Source organism: Cornus florida, unplaced genomic scaffold (assembly GCF_030987335.1).
Source record: "Cornus florida cultivar Cherokee Brave unplaced genomic scaffold, ASM3098733v1 CherokeeBrave_3.0.0_Hap2_Chr02, whole genome shotgun sequence".
In the NCBI taxonomy this organism is placed as follows: Eukaryota; Viridiplantae; Streptophyta; class Magnoliopsida; order Cornales; family Cornaceae; genus Cornus; species Cornus florida.
This window is the reverse complement of record NW_026775572.1, coordinates 77,999,341-78,016,596: the sequence shown is the minus strand read 5'-3', so window position 1 is coordinate 78,016,596 and position 17,256 is coordinate 77,999,341. Positions and strand designations below refer to the sequence as shown.

General features: G+C 38.0%; 1 protein-coding gene across 3 annotated transcripts in view; it reads right to left on the bottom strand.

Annotated features, from left to right (window-relative positions):
* The window catches only part of LOC132295356 (ATP-dependent DNA helicase homolog RECG, chloroplastic), a 115,338-nt gene extending 98,434 nt beyond the window's left edge, over window positions 1-16,904 (bottom strand). The window contains exons 1-2 of one of the 3 annotated variants that reach the window (XM_059793587.1): window positions 16,532-16,904; window positions 9,913-10,006 (exon numbers count right to left, since the gene is read on the bottom strand). In XM_059793587.1, coding sequence (XP_059649570.1) covers window positions 9,913-9,951 — 39 coding nt within the window. In that variant the 5' untranslated portion in view covers window positions 9,952-10,006; window positions 16,532-16,904. Of the gene's footprint in view, window positions 1-9,912; window positions 10,007-14,582; window positions 14,602-16,531 lie in introns of those variants that run through there. The other 2 variants (XM_059793585.1, XM_059793586.1) reach the window with 2 other exon arrangements.
* Between the last annotated feature and the right edge of the window lie 352 nt (window positions 16,905-17,256).

Genomic DNA, 17,256 nt, shown 5'->3' with positions numbered 1-17,256 from the left:
AAATAAAATGAATATTTAACCGTGTCCGTGTGTCCTTCTATTTGGAGATTTGACATGTCCAACGCATGGATACTATTAGCATATATGATATCCACGATTTATGGAATGACTTACCATAATAGCATAGATTTGACTATACTATAGAATATGCCATAGAATATGCTTTAGAATATGTTGTGATTTGATTTAGTTTCCTTTCTTGTAAAATGAGCAAGTGCTCTTTTTATCTATAAATACTAGAGTTGTGAATGAGTGATTCATCTCATTCAAGCCTTTACACAATTCTCTCCTTTTTTCTCTTTTTATATTTCTACTTGGTATCAGAGCCAACACCTTCCACACCTTTCAGCAGCCTTGCTACTTGTGCGACAGCCACCTTAGGCTGTTTGTGACATCGTGTGACGTTACCTACACAAGTTTTTCTGTGTTATGTTTTGTGATCAAAAACAGGTATTTCTAAGTTTTACAATTTCTTTTTTACTCTTCTAGGGTTGGGTAAATTAGGATAGTTGGTCTCCAACACCTAGAAAGGCTTGGGTAAAAAAAAAAAATTAGTCTACAAAGAGGTTCCGGATAATAAGAAGGAGGCTGTCCGGCTATATGTAACTGGGCAGCGCTCTTTAAAAAAGGTATGTATTTGGATTTTTCGGAAATAGTCTGCGGAGACAATGTTATTGTTTATGGTCTGAGGAGACCCTTTGATTTATTAACAGAATTTGTGGTATTTTTGGAGTTTTTTGTTGTCGTGTGACAGATTATGGCAGATTCAAAGTCCTCGACTGTTAATTCTCTTGGCTCAAGTTCTGTGGGTGGTGGTGCCATTTTTCCCACCAACTCATTAGAAAATCCAGGACCTCAAATCGCCACGGTGAACTTGGATGGTTCCAACTATTTGATTTGGGCACAGTCTGCCAAGATGTTCATTGGTGGCAAAGGCAAGATTGGCTATATAACTGATTCTGAGAAGAACAAGCTAAGTCAAAGAAGGCATTTCCACAGTTCTTTGCAGATAACGCTATGGTTATGTCTTGGCTAATCAATTCGATGCAACCAAACATAGCTGTTGGCAATATGTTTATGAAGATTGATAAGCAAATTTGGGATTCAGTCCAACACACTTATTCTTAGAGGCAAAATAATGCACGAATTTTCCACCTAGGGCGAGATATCACCAGGATTTCTCAGGGTTATTTAACAGATTCAGGTTACATCGCCAAGCTTCGTGCTATTTGGGAGGAGATGTCATATTATGATTCCTTCCACTCTTTGAAGGATCCAGATAATGCAGTTTTATATGCAGGGATTGTGGAGAAGAATCGAGTGTTTCAGTTTCTTGCCGAGTTAAATGAGGAGTTTGAGTATGCTCGTGTTCATTTATTGGGCTTATCTTCATTCCCTACTCTAGAGGATACATATTCCTATGTGTTGTCAGATGAGAGCCGTCGGACTCATCCATTAGGTGTTGCTTTTGTTGATCATTCTGCTATCGCAGTTCGGGTTCCCAACCTTTCAGGAACTGCACCATCCTAGTCAGTTTAAAGCTTTACCACCGGTCCTCCTCTGGGATGACAACGCGGACAGTGTGACCATTGCGGAAAAACTGGTCACATCAAATCTTGTTATCATGCTCTCCATGGACGCCCACCGCAACAGAAACAACAGCCACAATCCTTTACACATTCTGTTACACAACCAGTCTCATTGTCAATTCCTGACAACCCTGCCTCTACATCTTTTGCCACAGTTACCTAGACTCAAGTTGATTTGGACAAGTTCAAGCAATTCTTCAACCAAATGGAGGCATTATCTCAGCCAACCTCCACTTATGCCTACTCAGGTACTATTGCATTTACACATAGCGTATCTACACCTTCAACATAATGAATCATTGATTCTGGTGCTTCAGACAATATGACGGGTATGTACTCACTCTTCCAATCTTATAGTATCTACTCTGGCCATCGCTAGGTACGTCTTGCGCATGGCTCTCCATCTTCCATCGCTGGGAAGGCACATATCAGTTACTCCTTCATTAACTTTGTCAAATACACTTCATGCTCCACAGTTGACTACAAATCTTATTTATGTTAGTAGCATTACCAAACAATTAAATTGTAGTGTATCGTTCTTTCCCTCTCACTGCATTTTTCAGGATCTAGTGTCGAAACGGACGATCGGCAGTGGGCATGAAGTCGTTTATACCTGTTGGATGCTCTTTTGTCACCTCAAACACATTCAGCTTCATTTTCTAATATTGTTTCATCTAATAAAGCCTAGCTTATGCGTTGGCACATGCGTTTAGGACATATTTCTTTCAATTATTTAAAACATTTATTTCCTTCCTTATTTTGTAACGTGGTAGTGTCAGATTTATCCTGTGAGACATGTCATATAGCTAAACATGTTCGTTCTAATTATCCTGCTAGTAGTAATAAATCTGCTTTAACACCTTTTGATCTTGTTCATTCAGATGTGTAGGGTCCTTGCCCAGTTACTTTTACTCTTGGATTTTGATATTTCGTATTGTTCATTGATGATCATAGTCGTGTTACATAAGTTTATCTTATAAAAACCAAAAAATGAGGTATACACCATTTTTAAAAATTTTATGACAATGGTTCAGACTCAATATGGTCATACCATTAAAAAATTCAGATCTGACCAGCGTACAAAGTACACTTACGGGGAGGTACAACGGTTATGTACAAAATTTGGGATTGAGCATCAGATGGCTAATGTAAAACTCCTCAACAGAATGGCCGTTCTAAGAAAAAGAATCACCACATCCTTGACTTAGCCAGAGCAATTTGCATTGGCATGAATGTTCCCTAGTCATTTTGGGAAGATGCAGTCTTACAGCTGTTTACATCATTAATATGACTCCTTCTAGGGTTCTTAACTTTGTGCTTTGTTCAACAGTTGGGGCAGACTCGTACAATGCTTGACCGCAAGGCTTTGAAGTGTGTTTTTGGGCTATTCTCACTCTCAAAAAGGTTATAGTTGTTACCATCCTCCCAGTCGTCGGCGGTTTATATCCATGGATGTTTCTTTCTTTGAGCATACACTATACTATAGTGGTTCAGTTGGTTCTCAAAAGTGAATGGTTCCATTGAATATAATGGATAATCAACTTCTTCCGTCTTTAACTCATCTACCATTACCTGTTTCGCCTTCTATAATTCCTCCTCGTAATACCCCCTCCACCAGGGGGAATTGTGAAAAGGAATTGTTCCTTTTTCACAGGTTTATAGTCGAAGGCAACAAGTACAAGTTTCTATTACCACGATCGACTGCCCTGTTCCTTCGGCACTAGCTCCGCCTTCTCAATCTATTGTTTCACTTAATGATCGCCCCATTGTTCTTCGAAATGGTAAACGTTCTTATACATACCCTATTTCTAATTTTGTTTCTGATTATGCTCTCTCACCCTCTTATCGGAGTTTTAGTGTTTCTGTTGCCTCAGTTCCTCTTCCTTCTAGTGTTGCAGATGCACTAACACAACTTAATGGCGTGATGCTATGACAGAAGAACTACAAGCACTTAAGAAAAATCAGACTTGGGACATGGTTCCGCTTCCTATTAAACGAAAGGTTGTGGGTTGTCGTTGGGTGTTTACAGTTAAGCATAATCCAGATGGGTCAGTTGCTCGTCACAAGGCCCGATTGGTTGCCAAGGGTTATGCCCAGACTTATGGCATAGATTATCAAGGAAGACTTTTTCCCCTGTTGCTAAGATGAATACCATCCATGTATTATTTTCCGTTGCTGCAATTCGATCTTGGCCTCTATTTTAGTTATATGTCAAGAATGCATTTCTCAATGGTGATTTGCAGGAGGAGGTGTACATGGTTCCTCCTCCGAGCTTTCGTTCTCCTACTCATTCTAGTATAATATGTCATCTTCGTCGCTCTCTGTATGGCCACAAGCAGTCTTCTCGAGCTTGGTCTAATCGCTTTGGCACTGCCATACTCAAGTTTGGTTTCCATCAAAGTGGAGCTGATTATACCATGTTTTTACGTCATTTGGGCGGTAAGACAGTTGCTCTCATTGTGTATGTCGATGATAATGTTCTTGCCGGCGATGATACTATCGGAATTGCTGAGGTTAAGAGCTATTTTGGCCATCAGTTTGAGATTAAGGATCTTGGTCCCCTATAGTACTTCTTGGGCATTGAGGTGGCTCGCTCCAAGGCTGGCATTTTCATCTCTCAACGCAAGTATGTTCTTGACGTACTTTCTGCTTCTGGTCAGCTTGGCGCTCGTCCTGCTGATACTCCTATTGAGCAGAATCCTCAGTTGGCTGATTCTGAGGGAGAGTTGTTGCCAGATGTTGGTCAGTATCAACAACTTGTGGAGAAGCTCATCTATTTATCCATGACTCGACTGAACATTGCTTATGCCGTGAGTATCATGAGTCAATTCATGCACTCTCCTCGTGCCCCTCACCTTAGAAGGCCATTTGGAGGACAAAAGCCCCCCTGAAGGTGGCTTTTTTCACTTGGACAACTGCGCTTGAAGCGTTCTTACTCTTAACAACCTTAGAAGAAGAAGGCAGATAGTTGTAAATTGGTGTTGCATGTGCAAACAGACAGAGGAGTTAGTGAACCACCTCCTTATTCATTGTCCAATAGCGAGGGATATGTAGTCTATGTTCTTGGTCACGTTTGACATGGTTTGGGTGTTTCCAACGTCCACAATTGACTTGTTAGAGGCTTGTAGAGGGTGTATAGTGGAGGGCCAAGCCAGTGATGCGTTGAGGGCCACTCCCCTTTGTTTATGGTAGGGCTTGGGGCATGAGAGAAATAGGAGATCATTCGAAGGAGAGGAGTCCCCTATTTGGTCTCTCAAATACAACAGTCTTTCTACTTTAGTCTATTGGGTTAATAAGCTTTCTACTTTATTCTTTTGGATTTTGTGGATAGCTTGAAATTATAGTGACGCCTTAGGCGTATTTTATATTCCATTGGGAGAGCTCCCTTTTTGAACGCCTTTTATGAAATCTTTACTTATCAAAAAAATAACAAATAAAAAAAACAAAAAGAGAGAAAGACACCTTACCTTCCCTTCCCTAGGGATGCCTCATCCATCCCTTCCCCTCTCCCTTCCATCCATTTTTCCATCCCTCCAACCAAACAGAGCACAAGAGACTCGTAACCATGTCACACATTTCCGTATCGGACATACGGAAATGTGTCCTACACATGTTCATATCGGACACATGTTTGACACACCATATCTCCTCCTAGAGGAGTGCCTGTGCTTGCTAGCTTATGTTTTGCATGTCTAGCTTATAAATAACACCAACACACCCATTACTTTAGTTATGCTACGACTAAACAAGAATCCTAGCCATATGCTAGAAGAAATACATTTATATTCTCTCCCACTATCAGTGTGCTTATATGGCAAGAAAGCATGTTCACTAGCACTACTTTAAGCACATCCACCAAAACTTTAGCAATAACCATGTGACATTCCAACAGATATTGTGAGCTGATATATATGTGTTCCCTCAATCATGCCTTGAATCATGGACCTTGATTCATGGCTGCTCCCTTGACTTTGTGTCCCATTTATCATGCCTTGATTCATGGCTTTTGTATTAAGTTAATCATTTTTCTGTTTCCTTTATTGTAAAGTTCACATGTTCTCTTCTAGTATAAATACTAGAGCTATGGATGAGTTCAATAACACGGCAATTACATATTTCTCTAGAATCTCTCTTATCTTATATTTCTCTCATTCTATCATATAATTCTATGTGGTATCAGAGCCATTATAGGCTGTTAGCAACAGACTCTGAAAAAAGCCATTCTAGGCTGTTTGTCAGCAAATTATGAAGCTGCCTGTATATGGTTCCATAGTTGCTTCTTTTTTTTTAACAAAGGCAAGTACTTCTAAGTTTTTGTAAGTTTTTTTTTTTACTAGGATTGGGTAATTTGATATTGTTGGTCTCCAACACCTAGGAAGACTTGGTTAAATTCATATAACCTAAAGAGAGGTTCAAAATAGAGAGAAGGAGGCTGTCCGGCTTTATGTAAATGGGCAGTGCTCCTAACAAAATTCTGGTTTTTTGAATGGTTTGAGGAGACAATTTTTTGACTAATTGACAATTATTTGTGGTGATTTTTTAAAAGTTGTTTCTTAGCTTGTGATAGAGAATGGCAGATTCTGGATCATCTAATGTTATTTCAGACGACTCAACCTTTGTGGGTGGTGGTGCCATTTCTCACACCAACTCGTCAGATAATCCAGGACTTCAAATCACCACAGTGAAGTTGGATGGCTCCAACTATTTAATTTGGGCACAATCTGCGAGGATGTTCATTGGTGGCAAAGGTAAGATTGGATATATTACTGGTTCAGAGAGGGAGCCAGCAATGACAGATAAAGCATATCCACAATGGTTTGCCAATAATGCCATGACTATGTCTTGGCTAGTATGTTCTTGATTTACTTTCTACTTCTGGCCAATTAGGTGCTCATCCTGCTGATACTCCTATTGAGCAGAAACATCGCTTGGCTGATTCTGAGGGGGAGATTGGCAGATATTGATCAGTATCAGCGACTTGTTGGGAAGCTCGTCTACCCATCCATGACTCGACCTGACACTGCTTATGTTGTGGGTGTTGTGAATCAATTTATGCACTCTCCCCACTCCCCTCACCTTGATACAGCTATTCGGATCCTTTGCTACTTAAATGGGTGTCCAAGTCATGGTATTTTGTATGCTAATCATGGCCACTTACGTATTGAAGCCTAGACAGATGTTGATTATGCGGGATCAATTTCAGATAGGAGGTATACTTCTGGATACTTCACTGCTATTGGTGACAACTTAGTTACTTGGCGTAGTAAGAAACAGGATGTTGTCTCGCGATCGAGCGCGGAGGCAAAGTATAGAGCTATAGCTCGTGGAGCGTGTGAATTAATATGGCTACAAACGTTGATGACAGACTTGTGTATACTATTGTCACTTCCTTTTTCACTTTACTGTGACAACAAGTCTGCCATTAGCATTGCAGCAAATCCTATCCAGCACGACATGACTAAGCATATAGAGGTTGATCGACACTTTATTCGAGAGAAAATCAACTCTGGTCAAATTTGCACTCCATTTGTCACTAATGCTCAACAACTTGCCAACATTCTTACTGAGGGTGTCAACAAGACTGTGTTTGAGGATGCATTGTCCAAGTTGGGCGACTCAGATATCCACGAACCAACTTGAGGGGGAGTGTGAGCTGATATATATGTGTCCCCTTAATCATGCCTTCAATTATGGACCTTGATTCATGGCTGCTCCCTTGACTTTGTGTCCCATGTATCATGCCTTGATTCATGGATGCTCCCTTGACTTTGTGTCCCATTTATCATGCCTTGATTCATGGCTTTTGTATTAAGTTAATCATTTTTCTGTTTCCTTTATTGTAAGATTCACATGTGCTCTTCTAGTATAAATACTAGAGCTATGGATGAGTTCAATAACACAGCAATTATATATTTCTCTAGAATCTCTCTTATCTTATATTTCTCTCATTCTATCTTATAATTCTATTGATATAATAAGTGTAAACTATAAAGTCTCTAAAAAAACACGGCCTTGTCACATATAAACTCCACTTCAAGATTAAATCTTTGAGGACTGCACAACAATCCTGGTCAAATCCTTCACAACCTCATTCCAGAACCTCTAAATAAAAGGCATTATTATAGGATTCAGAAGTCTCATCTCCATATAAAATCTTGACGCCGCAACCACTCCCTCTCTCTCAAACAATCTTTCCAGCCACTTAACAATACTAGAGTAAATGTCCAGACCATCAAGAAAACCTCCACCAGACCTGTTCTCTCAAACAACCTTCAGAGAAACAGCACAACCCTCTTTATATCCATTTTCCCTCGTCCTAATGCTCAATTCTACCTTGCTAATAATATTGCTAATTTTATGAAATCAGACATTTAGACAAAAACTTGTGGTGTTCTTGTCCCTTTAGAGCTCTTATTTTTGCTCCCAACAAATCTCCCACAAGTCTGTCAACCTCCTGAATTTCACTTCACCTCCATTCCTAAAAATGTCCTAATAGTTAACCTCTCTCCCCTTCCTGTCCCCTCACAAACTCCCAATGCCCTCCAAAACTCTAGTCCTCTGCTCAAAATTTCTCCCAAAAGTACCCTTATTCCATTTCTTCAATTAATAGAATCCCACCGGATTCCTATTAGGATAGGTAGGATCACTACCATTGGAAGTTGGGACAGTTCTACTTTCCTGTTTTTTTTCCCTACTAATCAGGTTAATAAACAAGCAATTTTTCAGATCAGCAAGCCAATTCTTCTTCAGCTTTATATTTATCCTCAGATGATATTACTCAATATTCTCAACCCTTTGGAGGATAATGTAATAGAAGTTGAATCCAAAACAATGGCAATCATTTTCACTATTTTTTTTCGCAAAATCTCAACATTACTCAGATACACAAAAATCCGTACTGAATCTTTCAAGATCAGTAGTAATACAAATATCTATTTTGGTGAAACCTCATAGAACAAAGAGAACTTCCATTAGTGTAATTAGTAGCAACAGCAAATTCTTAGGCATGATTTACACTCAGCTCCTTCTCCAAACCCAAACCCCCCCCCACCCCCCCCCCCCCCCCCCCCAAACAACACCCCCCTCTCTCCCCCCCTCTTTTCATTAAATCTTTCTAGTTTCTCTAGATTGTTCGAATTCCAGTGTTCTTGCAATTTCATTAGTTTCACTAAAAAAATTTATTTTTCAAATGTTTATATGTTGATATTTTAATAATATTAATTCAACTCATACATTTGGTCTCAGCTACATGACTCCAATTTTTCCTTTAAAGCAATCATCAAAGTCCAACTGTTATCTTATCTTTTCTTACTATATCATCCATCATTCTTCCTTGCATATGACCAAACAGTCTTAACTGATGTTCTTTCATTTTATCTTCAATAGGAGCTACTTCAACCATCTGAAGAGTGTTTCATTTACCACCAAGGGGTTAGCCCAGTGATATCTCCCTAATTTCAAAGAAAAAGGTTGAGGATTCATGATCCCGATCCCGTAGGACATTATGGGTGTGTAAGTTATTTGCCATGATAAATTTCAAAAAAATAAAACTGCTTTAATTTCTAATTTTATCCTTTCATGTCTTACGACACATCATGTCAACATTCACATTTCAAGCAAACAAATTTCACTAAATTGTGTTCATTTCTGATATTCAAAACAGTTTTGAATAAACATATTATTATTTTGGTATTTTTTTTTTTTTTTTAAATTCTTACAATTATGATTTTAATCCATCACAACAATTCTAAGGTCTATGATCAATTCCATCCTCCTTTTTATTATTAGTAAGAGTTAGTTATAATAATAATAATAATAATAATAATAATAATAAATAAATAAATAAAAATTAAAACCACCAAAGGAGATATCTATACACACAAGCACTATACAAGAATCACCTTCTCCAAGACATCACCCAAAAAACCTACAAAAGATCGTAAAGAATCTGGAGACGAGTCAATAATCAATTTCTTGATCCTACAAACGAGCAACTCCACTGAAACGAGAAACTTTAATGGTTTGGATAATAGGAGCTCAAGCAAATCACCATAGTTTAACACGCATATTCAAGGGTAGAAATATCCATTCTTGAACAGCATAGTAGGTAATAAAAACATATATAAAACTAATTAAATTAAAGAAAAATACGCATCCGTAATCCATTACAACATAGGGTTGGAATTTACACCGTCTGAAAACAAAATTTTATCTCTTCACTAAGGCTCCAGTGGCTATAAAAGGAAACAACCAAGGGTAATTCATAGAGTGAAACAATTAGGGACTGAAAAGACTAAACAGTAGGTATGAATCTGATTTGTACCATGATACATGATTGCACAACTGAGATTGTCAATGCCATATGATACAAGCGTAATTGATGAAAGAGAGATGACAAAATGACATGGGCATCAAACCTGCATATCCACAACTTTATAATCATTACCAACATCACATAAACATATACCTTACAGAATATAAACAATATCAAGGAACAAGAAAAACTAATGTGCTCAATATGGCAAAATGATTGAGGAATCATAAGTTCATAACGAATTACGGCACAAAGAGATCAAACAAACAAATTATGCTCATGATTTTTAAGGTATAATGGAAAGTAACTCAGAAAAAATTAAATGGGTTAACATGTTCAGCTCCCATCAACGTTTCCAAAAAATAAAAGTTTGTTTTATGATAAATCCCCACTATTTGGAACATTAGGATAAAAATACTCGTCACATTACTTCATGTAATCCATAACAAATGCATACAAATAAAACCACACTATTTGGAACATTATGTATAAAGAATCTCAAATTATTTCACCTAACTGGCCTCTTCATCAGCTTGATGTGAAGAATGCTTTCCTTAACGGTGATCTTATTGAGACTATTTATATGGATCCTCCACCCGGTTTTCGGGCTGAGGGGGAGAATGCTGGAAAGGTCTGTCGATTGCAAAAGTCTTTGTATGGGTTAAAATAATCTCCCAGAGCTTGGTTCAGCCGCTTCAGTGATGTAATTCTATCCATGGAGTTTGTTAGATGCCCATCATGTTTTATCCACCGTTCTTCTATTGGTCGATGTATCATTCTTCTTGTCTATGTTGATGATATCATCATTACTGGTAATGACATCCCTGGGATTGCTCAAGTAACGCTTCAATTAGCTAAAGCTTTTAATGTGAAAGACCTTGGGCAGCTCATATATTTCTTGGGAATTGAGGTTGCTAGATCTAAACAGTGAATCTCTTTATCGCAAAGGAAGTATGTCTTGGATCTTCTTCGAGACATGAGTATTCTTGGGTGTAAACCTGCTTCCACTCCTATGGATCCTAATATAAAGATCTCGGCTGAGTCTGGAGATCTCTTTTCTGATCCCTCACAGTATCAGTGCTTGGTAGGAAGATTGATTTATCTTACCAACACCCGTCCTGATTTGGCTTTTGTTGTTAGTGTTGTGAGTCAGTTTATGCATGCTCCTCGTACAGCTGATATAGATGCGGTATATCATATTCTTCGATATCTTCTAGCAGGCAGGTTGGGCTATCATGTTTCAGTGTTGCAGACTATGCTGGATCCAAGACTGACCGACATTCCACATCTGGCTTCTGTACTTTCTATGGAGATCATCTTATATCTTAGAAAAGTAAGAAGCAACCTATAGTTTCGAGATCTTCAACAGAGGCTGAATATCGTGCCATGGCCCACGGTACTTATGAGATTCTCTGGCTTCGATCTTTCTTAGAGGAACAAGGGTCAAGTGAAAAACAGTCCTCAGACTTGTTTTGTGATAATAAGTCAGTCTTCTTGGTAAATGGTTGTGGAGATTTAGGGTGGAGAGGCATTGGCTTTGGCGAAGGGTCGTTGCTTGTCGTTTTGGGGAGTCTAGAGGAGGGTGGTGTTCTCTGGAGGTGCATGGCCCTTAGGGTGTGGGGGTTTGGAAAGTTATTCGAAAGGGATGGGATGAGTTTTCCAAACACGTTCGTTTTCGCATTAGGGATGGTAGGAGGATCAGTTTTGGGGAGGATGTGTGGTGTGGGGATTCTCCTCTCGCCATCTCTTTTCCTCATCTTTTTAGGATTGCTACGGAAGGCAGGCCATGGTGGTTAACTGTTATCATCTTCATAGTGGGACTCTTGTTTGGGATGTTCGATTCAGGCGGTTGTTTTAGGATAGGGAGATTGAGGAGGCCATTCGTTTTTTGGAGTTGTTGTATCGCCAAAGGATTGTGGATGGGGTTTCTGATTGTTGGTCCTGGGTTGCAACCTCTCATGGGCGCTTTGAGGTTAGATCCTTTTTCAGATGCCTCACGGATGTTACTAGAGCTCGCTTCCCTTGGAAGGCTGTTTGGCGCTCTAAGGCTCCTCTCAAGGTGGGTTTTTTTGCTTGGTCTGCTGTTTTGGGAAGGATCTTAACCCAGGATAATTTGAGAAGGCAAAATCAGGTAGTGGTCAATCGTTGCTATTTGTGTCTTCAGGATGAGGAAACTATGGATCACCTTCTCCTCCATTGCACCATGGTTAGAGACTGCTGGAATTTGATGTTTGGCTTGTTTGGGATTCTTTGGGTTATGCCTGGATCCGTTAGAGGATTGATTGAGGCTTGGAGAGGTTGCCATGTGGGGCCTCACATTCTGAATGCTTAGAGGGCTACGCCTCTTTGTGTGTGGTGGTGTGTTTGGCTCGAGAGGAATAGAAGATATTTTGATGGGAAAGAGTTGTTGATTTCTACTCTTAAATTCTCTATTATTTCTACCCTTTTTTGTTGGGTTCCTGGGAGAGATCATAGATCTTTAGAGGAAATTATCGATTTTTTGGCCTCTTTGAAGGCTTAAAGGTCATTGGTGGCCTTGTGTATATCTTCAAGGCTTCGCTCCCCTTTTGAGCGCTTTTATAAAATTTTCTTACTTATCAAAAAAAAAAGTCAGCCATCGTGCTTGCTTCAGATTCTGTTCTTCAAGAGAGGTCTAAACGTATAGAGGTGGACATTCATTTTATCAGAGAGAAGGTTCATTCGAGAATTATCAAGCCGTGCTTTGTTCGGTTCTCTAATCAGTCGGCAGATGTGTTCACCAAATTCGTTGGTCCATCTTTGCTTCATTCCTCGATTACCAAGATGGGTTTGATTGATATCTTCACTCCAGCTTGAGAGGGAGTGTTGAAATATCTGTATTATTATTATTTTTATTTTTATTAGTTGTTTTCAACACTTTATTAGGTGTTTTATGTAAGATACCTATTATCATGGGATCACGTAGATAAGATCCCCGTAATTATGGGATCACGTAAATAAGATCCCCATAATCATGGGATCACATAGATGTTGGCATATTTCCTGTTTTCTTTGATTTGGTTTCCTTTCTTTGTACCCTACTCTTGTATATAAATATAGCTCTTGGCTCTCGGTTTGAGTAAGCCAAAACCCAAAACTTCTTCTTTTCAATCAAATATTGGCTTTAAAAAGCATAGAATCCCAACAATCAATTGGTGTTGTATATTTAAATGAATGAAGAGTCAGTGAATCATCTTCGTTTTGCCCAATGTAAGAGATGCCTAGGCCATGTTCTTTTCGATATTTGGAGTACACTGGATTGAATTGGAGTCCACGATCAGAGTTCTCAAGGGATGGAAGAGGTGTACAGTGGGAGGGCAAGCCAAGAAGCTTGGAGGATCAGACCCCTGTGTATTTGGCGGGAACTATAGCATGAAAGAAATAACATGTCTTTTGAGGGTGTTGAAAAGTCGATATGGGCAATAAGGAATCATATTTGAGCTTGCTCTATTTTTGGGTTACAGAGAGATCTTGTATATCTTTGGAGGATTTTCTTGATTTTTTGGGTAGTTTAAGATTGTCGAATATAGAAAAGAAAATATATATACATATATATATATATATACAGTTTTTCTAAGGTTCACTCCCTTTTGGGCGCCTTTTTAATGGAATATTACTTACCAAAAAAAAAAAAATCACTATAAAAAGAGATTTTATAACTAGGTTACAGTTTCTCAGGCCCTAGAAAATCCCTAGCTACCTCCAAAAATAGATAGAAGTCCAACTCCACTCGAGTCTTCAGGCAATCCACTCCGTCAATCGCTCCTCGTGCGGTCCACTCCTTCTCAAGCAAGCAAACTGATCTCCATGACTAGTCGTCCAAGTCTTTGTTCAATGCATATAAGTTTTAGTTGATCAATCTTTTTATATTGTGTGATTGATGAAGCTTGATGTAAGATGTCGATGTGATCTTTCTACTTTGACTTCAGTCAATCACAGCTTCAATGTCAATGCAACCTTCCACTGAAGTGACACCACATATAAACTAAGACACAAATTTTGCTCACAGAATATGCAAACATATCACTTTCCTAACAATCTTCCACTTTGGCAATTTCAAGACAAAACCAAGAACATACATATAAGAATGTTTCGACACAACCACAAAAACCAAATCGCCCTTGCATGTCCCCAAAATAAATAAAGAAAAATGCATCAACTTATGCCTAATAGACACAAGGACCAAATCTTGATTTTATCTTTGACTTTAACCTCTCAAATTACATATACCTGCACACAATGACACAAAAATACCTTTATGAATGTTAATAAAGCTGAAGTATAAAACTAGTAAAATAAAGACCATGAACATTTTTGCATTCTTTTCTTCCCTATTAGTAATAAGGAATGGAACCCATGGCTCTCATAGAGTCGTGCAAGGTCCACTAATCTAAACCTAGAGGGAGTGCATAGGTCTTGTAGAACTGTGTAACTATTTTAACTAATTTTTAATTAACCAGATAAAACTGAAATTTCAATCACAATAAACTCGCAAATAGCAAATATCATGCAATCCACAACAATTAAAGCAGTAAAAGTAGACACCAATTTTTTAAAAAACGAAAACCTACAGGACCTAGTCTAGGCGAACCAATCCATTATCAAGAAAGAAGGATTACAACCTAGGTTAACATTTCAATGACCCTTAAACCCCTAGTTACCTCCTCAACAAAGAAGACTCCAAACTTCTCCCTCGAAAAGTCTCTAGGTAGTCCTTTCGCTCGTCAACAACGTCCACTCCTTATGAACCTACTTCTCCAGTGAATCAGTCACAGCCAGCGGTAACTAAAAAATGAAACTATAAAGAGATTCATCTTCTAGAAATATCCAATATTAGTCGTTCAGGCATCAATTTATGGATTGAACTAGTGTGTTTAAAGAATCTCTTTTGTACACAGCAACAGATATCAACTCATATGCATACGCTCACCAACCAATGCATATGATGAACATAAAAGAAAACTATGCACTCTTACAAACTCACAAAAATCTACACTCAATGATGTATGCTCTGGCAACACACATGTCAACACATATTCATTTTCTTCATGTTCTCGACAGTTTTTCTTTTCTTTCTTTCTCTTGCCTCTATCTCTTGTGTGTGTTTGTGTATTTATATGATGAAGATAGAATTTCCTATTTAGAAACCAATGTCTTGTAATATATCTCTCTTGTACTAATAGATACATAGTGAAGGAAGCTCAATTTGATACAGGGAGTTCAATTCCACACCAATATGGTTTCCTTAGTACAAGAAGAATAGTCCAACCAGCTCATTTATTATGTTTTTCTAAGTAAACCATTTTATATAATAATTTTTATAAATAATGCAGAGACCGGTCCTTACAACATATGTGTGTGTGTGTACATATATATACACACACATACATGGCATATGAATTTTTTTTTCATAAGCATGTGTTTTATATTGATAAAAGATGGGACATGGTATATGAAATTTTATGAAGCCTAGGTTTGAATGCATGTTGAATATTTATATATTTGATGAGAATTTTTAAATTGATTGTTATGCTAGATAAATAAGATGTTAGATAAATAAGATGTCATGTAACAAATTCATTACATTTAATTGTTTTAAATTGACAGATATTGTTGGAAATTTGAGAAAAAAATTGTGTTGGAATGAATGTAGAGTGTAGACCCTAATAATTTTCATGATTTGGATTGACCAAATTAGGTCATGGTTTTTCACCATTCTGATCACTATAGGAACCTTGAGTAATGGAGAATCAATCCATACATATTTTTGTGGTGATTTAGTGCCCCTAGACCATTGAAATTCAGGTACAAACAAGGCTGGTCATAAAGGGCTGAAACAGAATAGAGTCTAGAGAAATTTGGGTAATAAGATGACTAACCCAGCCAGCCACACAAGCCCACGTGCAGTGGAGGCGCGTGCAGGCTGCTGGGTGGTGGTTCTGGAGGCGGGTTGGGCCCACCGGACCTCACTCCATACAGAAACAAAAAAAATGTATTTTATTTGAATTTAGGATTTAGAGAAAAAGATCAATATCCAGATTGTGAGAAAAAGAGGGATGTTGGCTTAATAGAACAAGTATATCAACATTTACATCTGCTATTGAACTGCCATAGACCAACTTAACAAATCATATATTAATCTCTTATCAAATTATATGATGCAAATGGCACATGCTTCCTGTTTATCATTTCAATATGTAATTCGTTTAATATATTTATTTATCAATTCATCAAATCTAAAAATATAATATCACTACACAGTGACCTGTACCAGTAAATAGCGCAATACGCAGGCATCTCTCAGAGGACATGGAAATTGAGAAGAGAAGTAGATACACGTACTGATAAAACAATGAATTAGGGTTCAAATTTATCAAGAAATATATTTACGAATCTTGAATAATCTTTTTTTTTTTTTTTTGGGTAATTAAATCTAGAATAATTTTTCATCTTAATAAAAGTGAAATTTATATAATCAAGTACAAATAATATACAAATCAAAAGAACTCTTCACAGTTAAATATCGAGTATTGATTCAATAGGGTATAAGCCCGAGAAAAAACTTGATATACGAATGCGAAAAAAAAAGTGTAGAGAAAGAGAGACTCACGAGAAATCGCCAAAGCCCCAAGGCTGGGTCAAGTGAAGTGAGTACTGAAGCTCCAAAAGTGCTCGAATGTCGAAGATAGCACGAAAGGGCGGGAGACAACGAAAAAATTAGAAAACCCAATTGCTCTCTCTCTCTCTCTGCATATATACAAGCATACCATATCTTATATAATTTGTGCGCGCGCGCTTGGAGCCTTGGAGGGGTTTGGCTGGGTGTTATGTTAATGAAACCCTCTGTGACACTTCTGGTTAGATTTTATAATTTATTTCCATCAAAATTCAAATTTATTTTTTTTCCCAACATTACCCTTATTATTAAAATACTAATCATCATCAAATACCCCAAGCCCCCAGTTAAAAGATCGATTGAGAAAGGACTGCACAGGCTAAAGTCATTTCTTTCTCTCTTCAATGTTTTTGACTCGCGCTTAAGGAAGCCAGCTACTCAAGCGAGTAAACCGACTTTTGAGAATGACTAAATACGTCTCTATGCATTGTCTTTAAAAAAAAAAAAATTTTAAAATTCCACACAAACTAAACAACACTACACAATAGTGCAATTACAAAGAACATCTGTTGCGAAAACGGATGTGATCATACATACACAAGCAACAAACAAAGCCACCATATGAAAGGAACACAGCGATTCAACAACCACATAGTGATTCAGATCCCCTCAATAGCATCCATAAACAAAGCCAAACAGTTGTAGCACAACACAAAGTC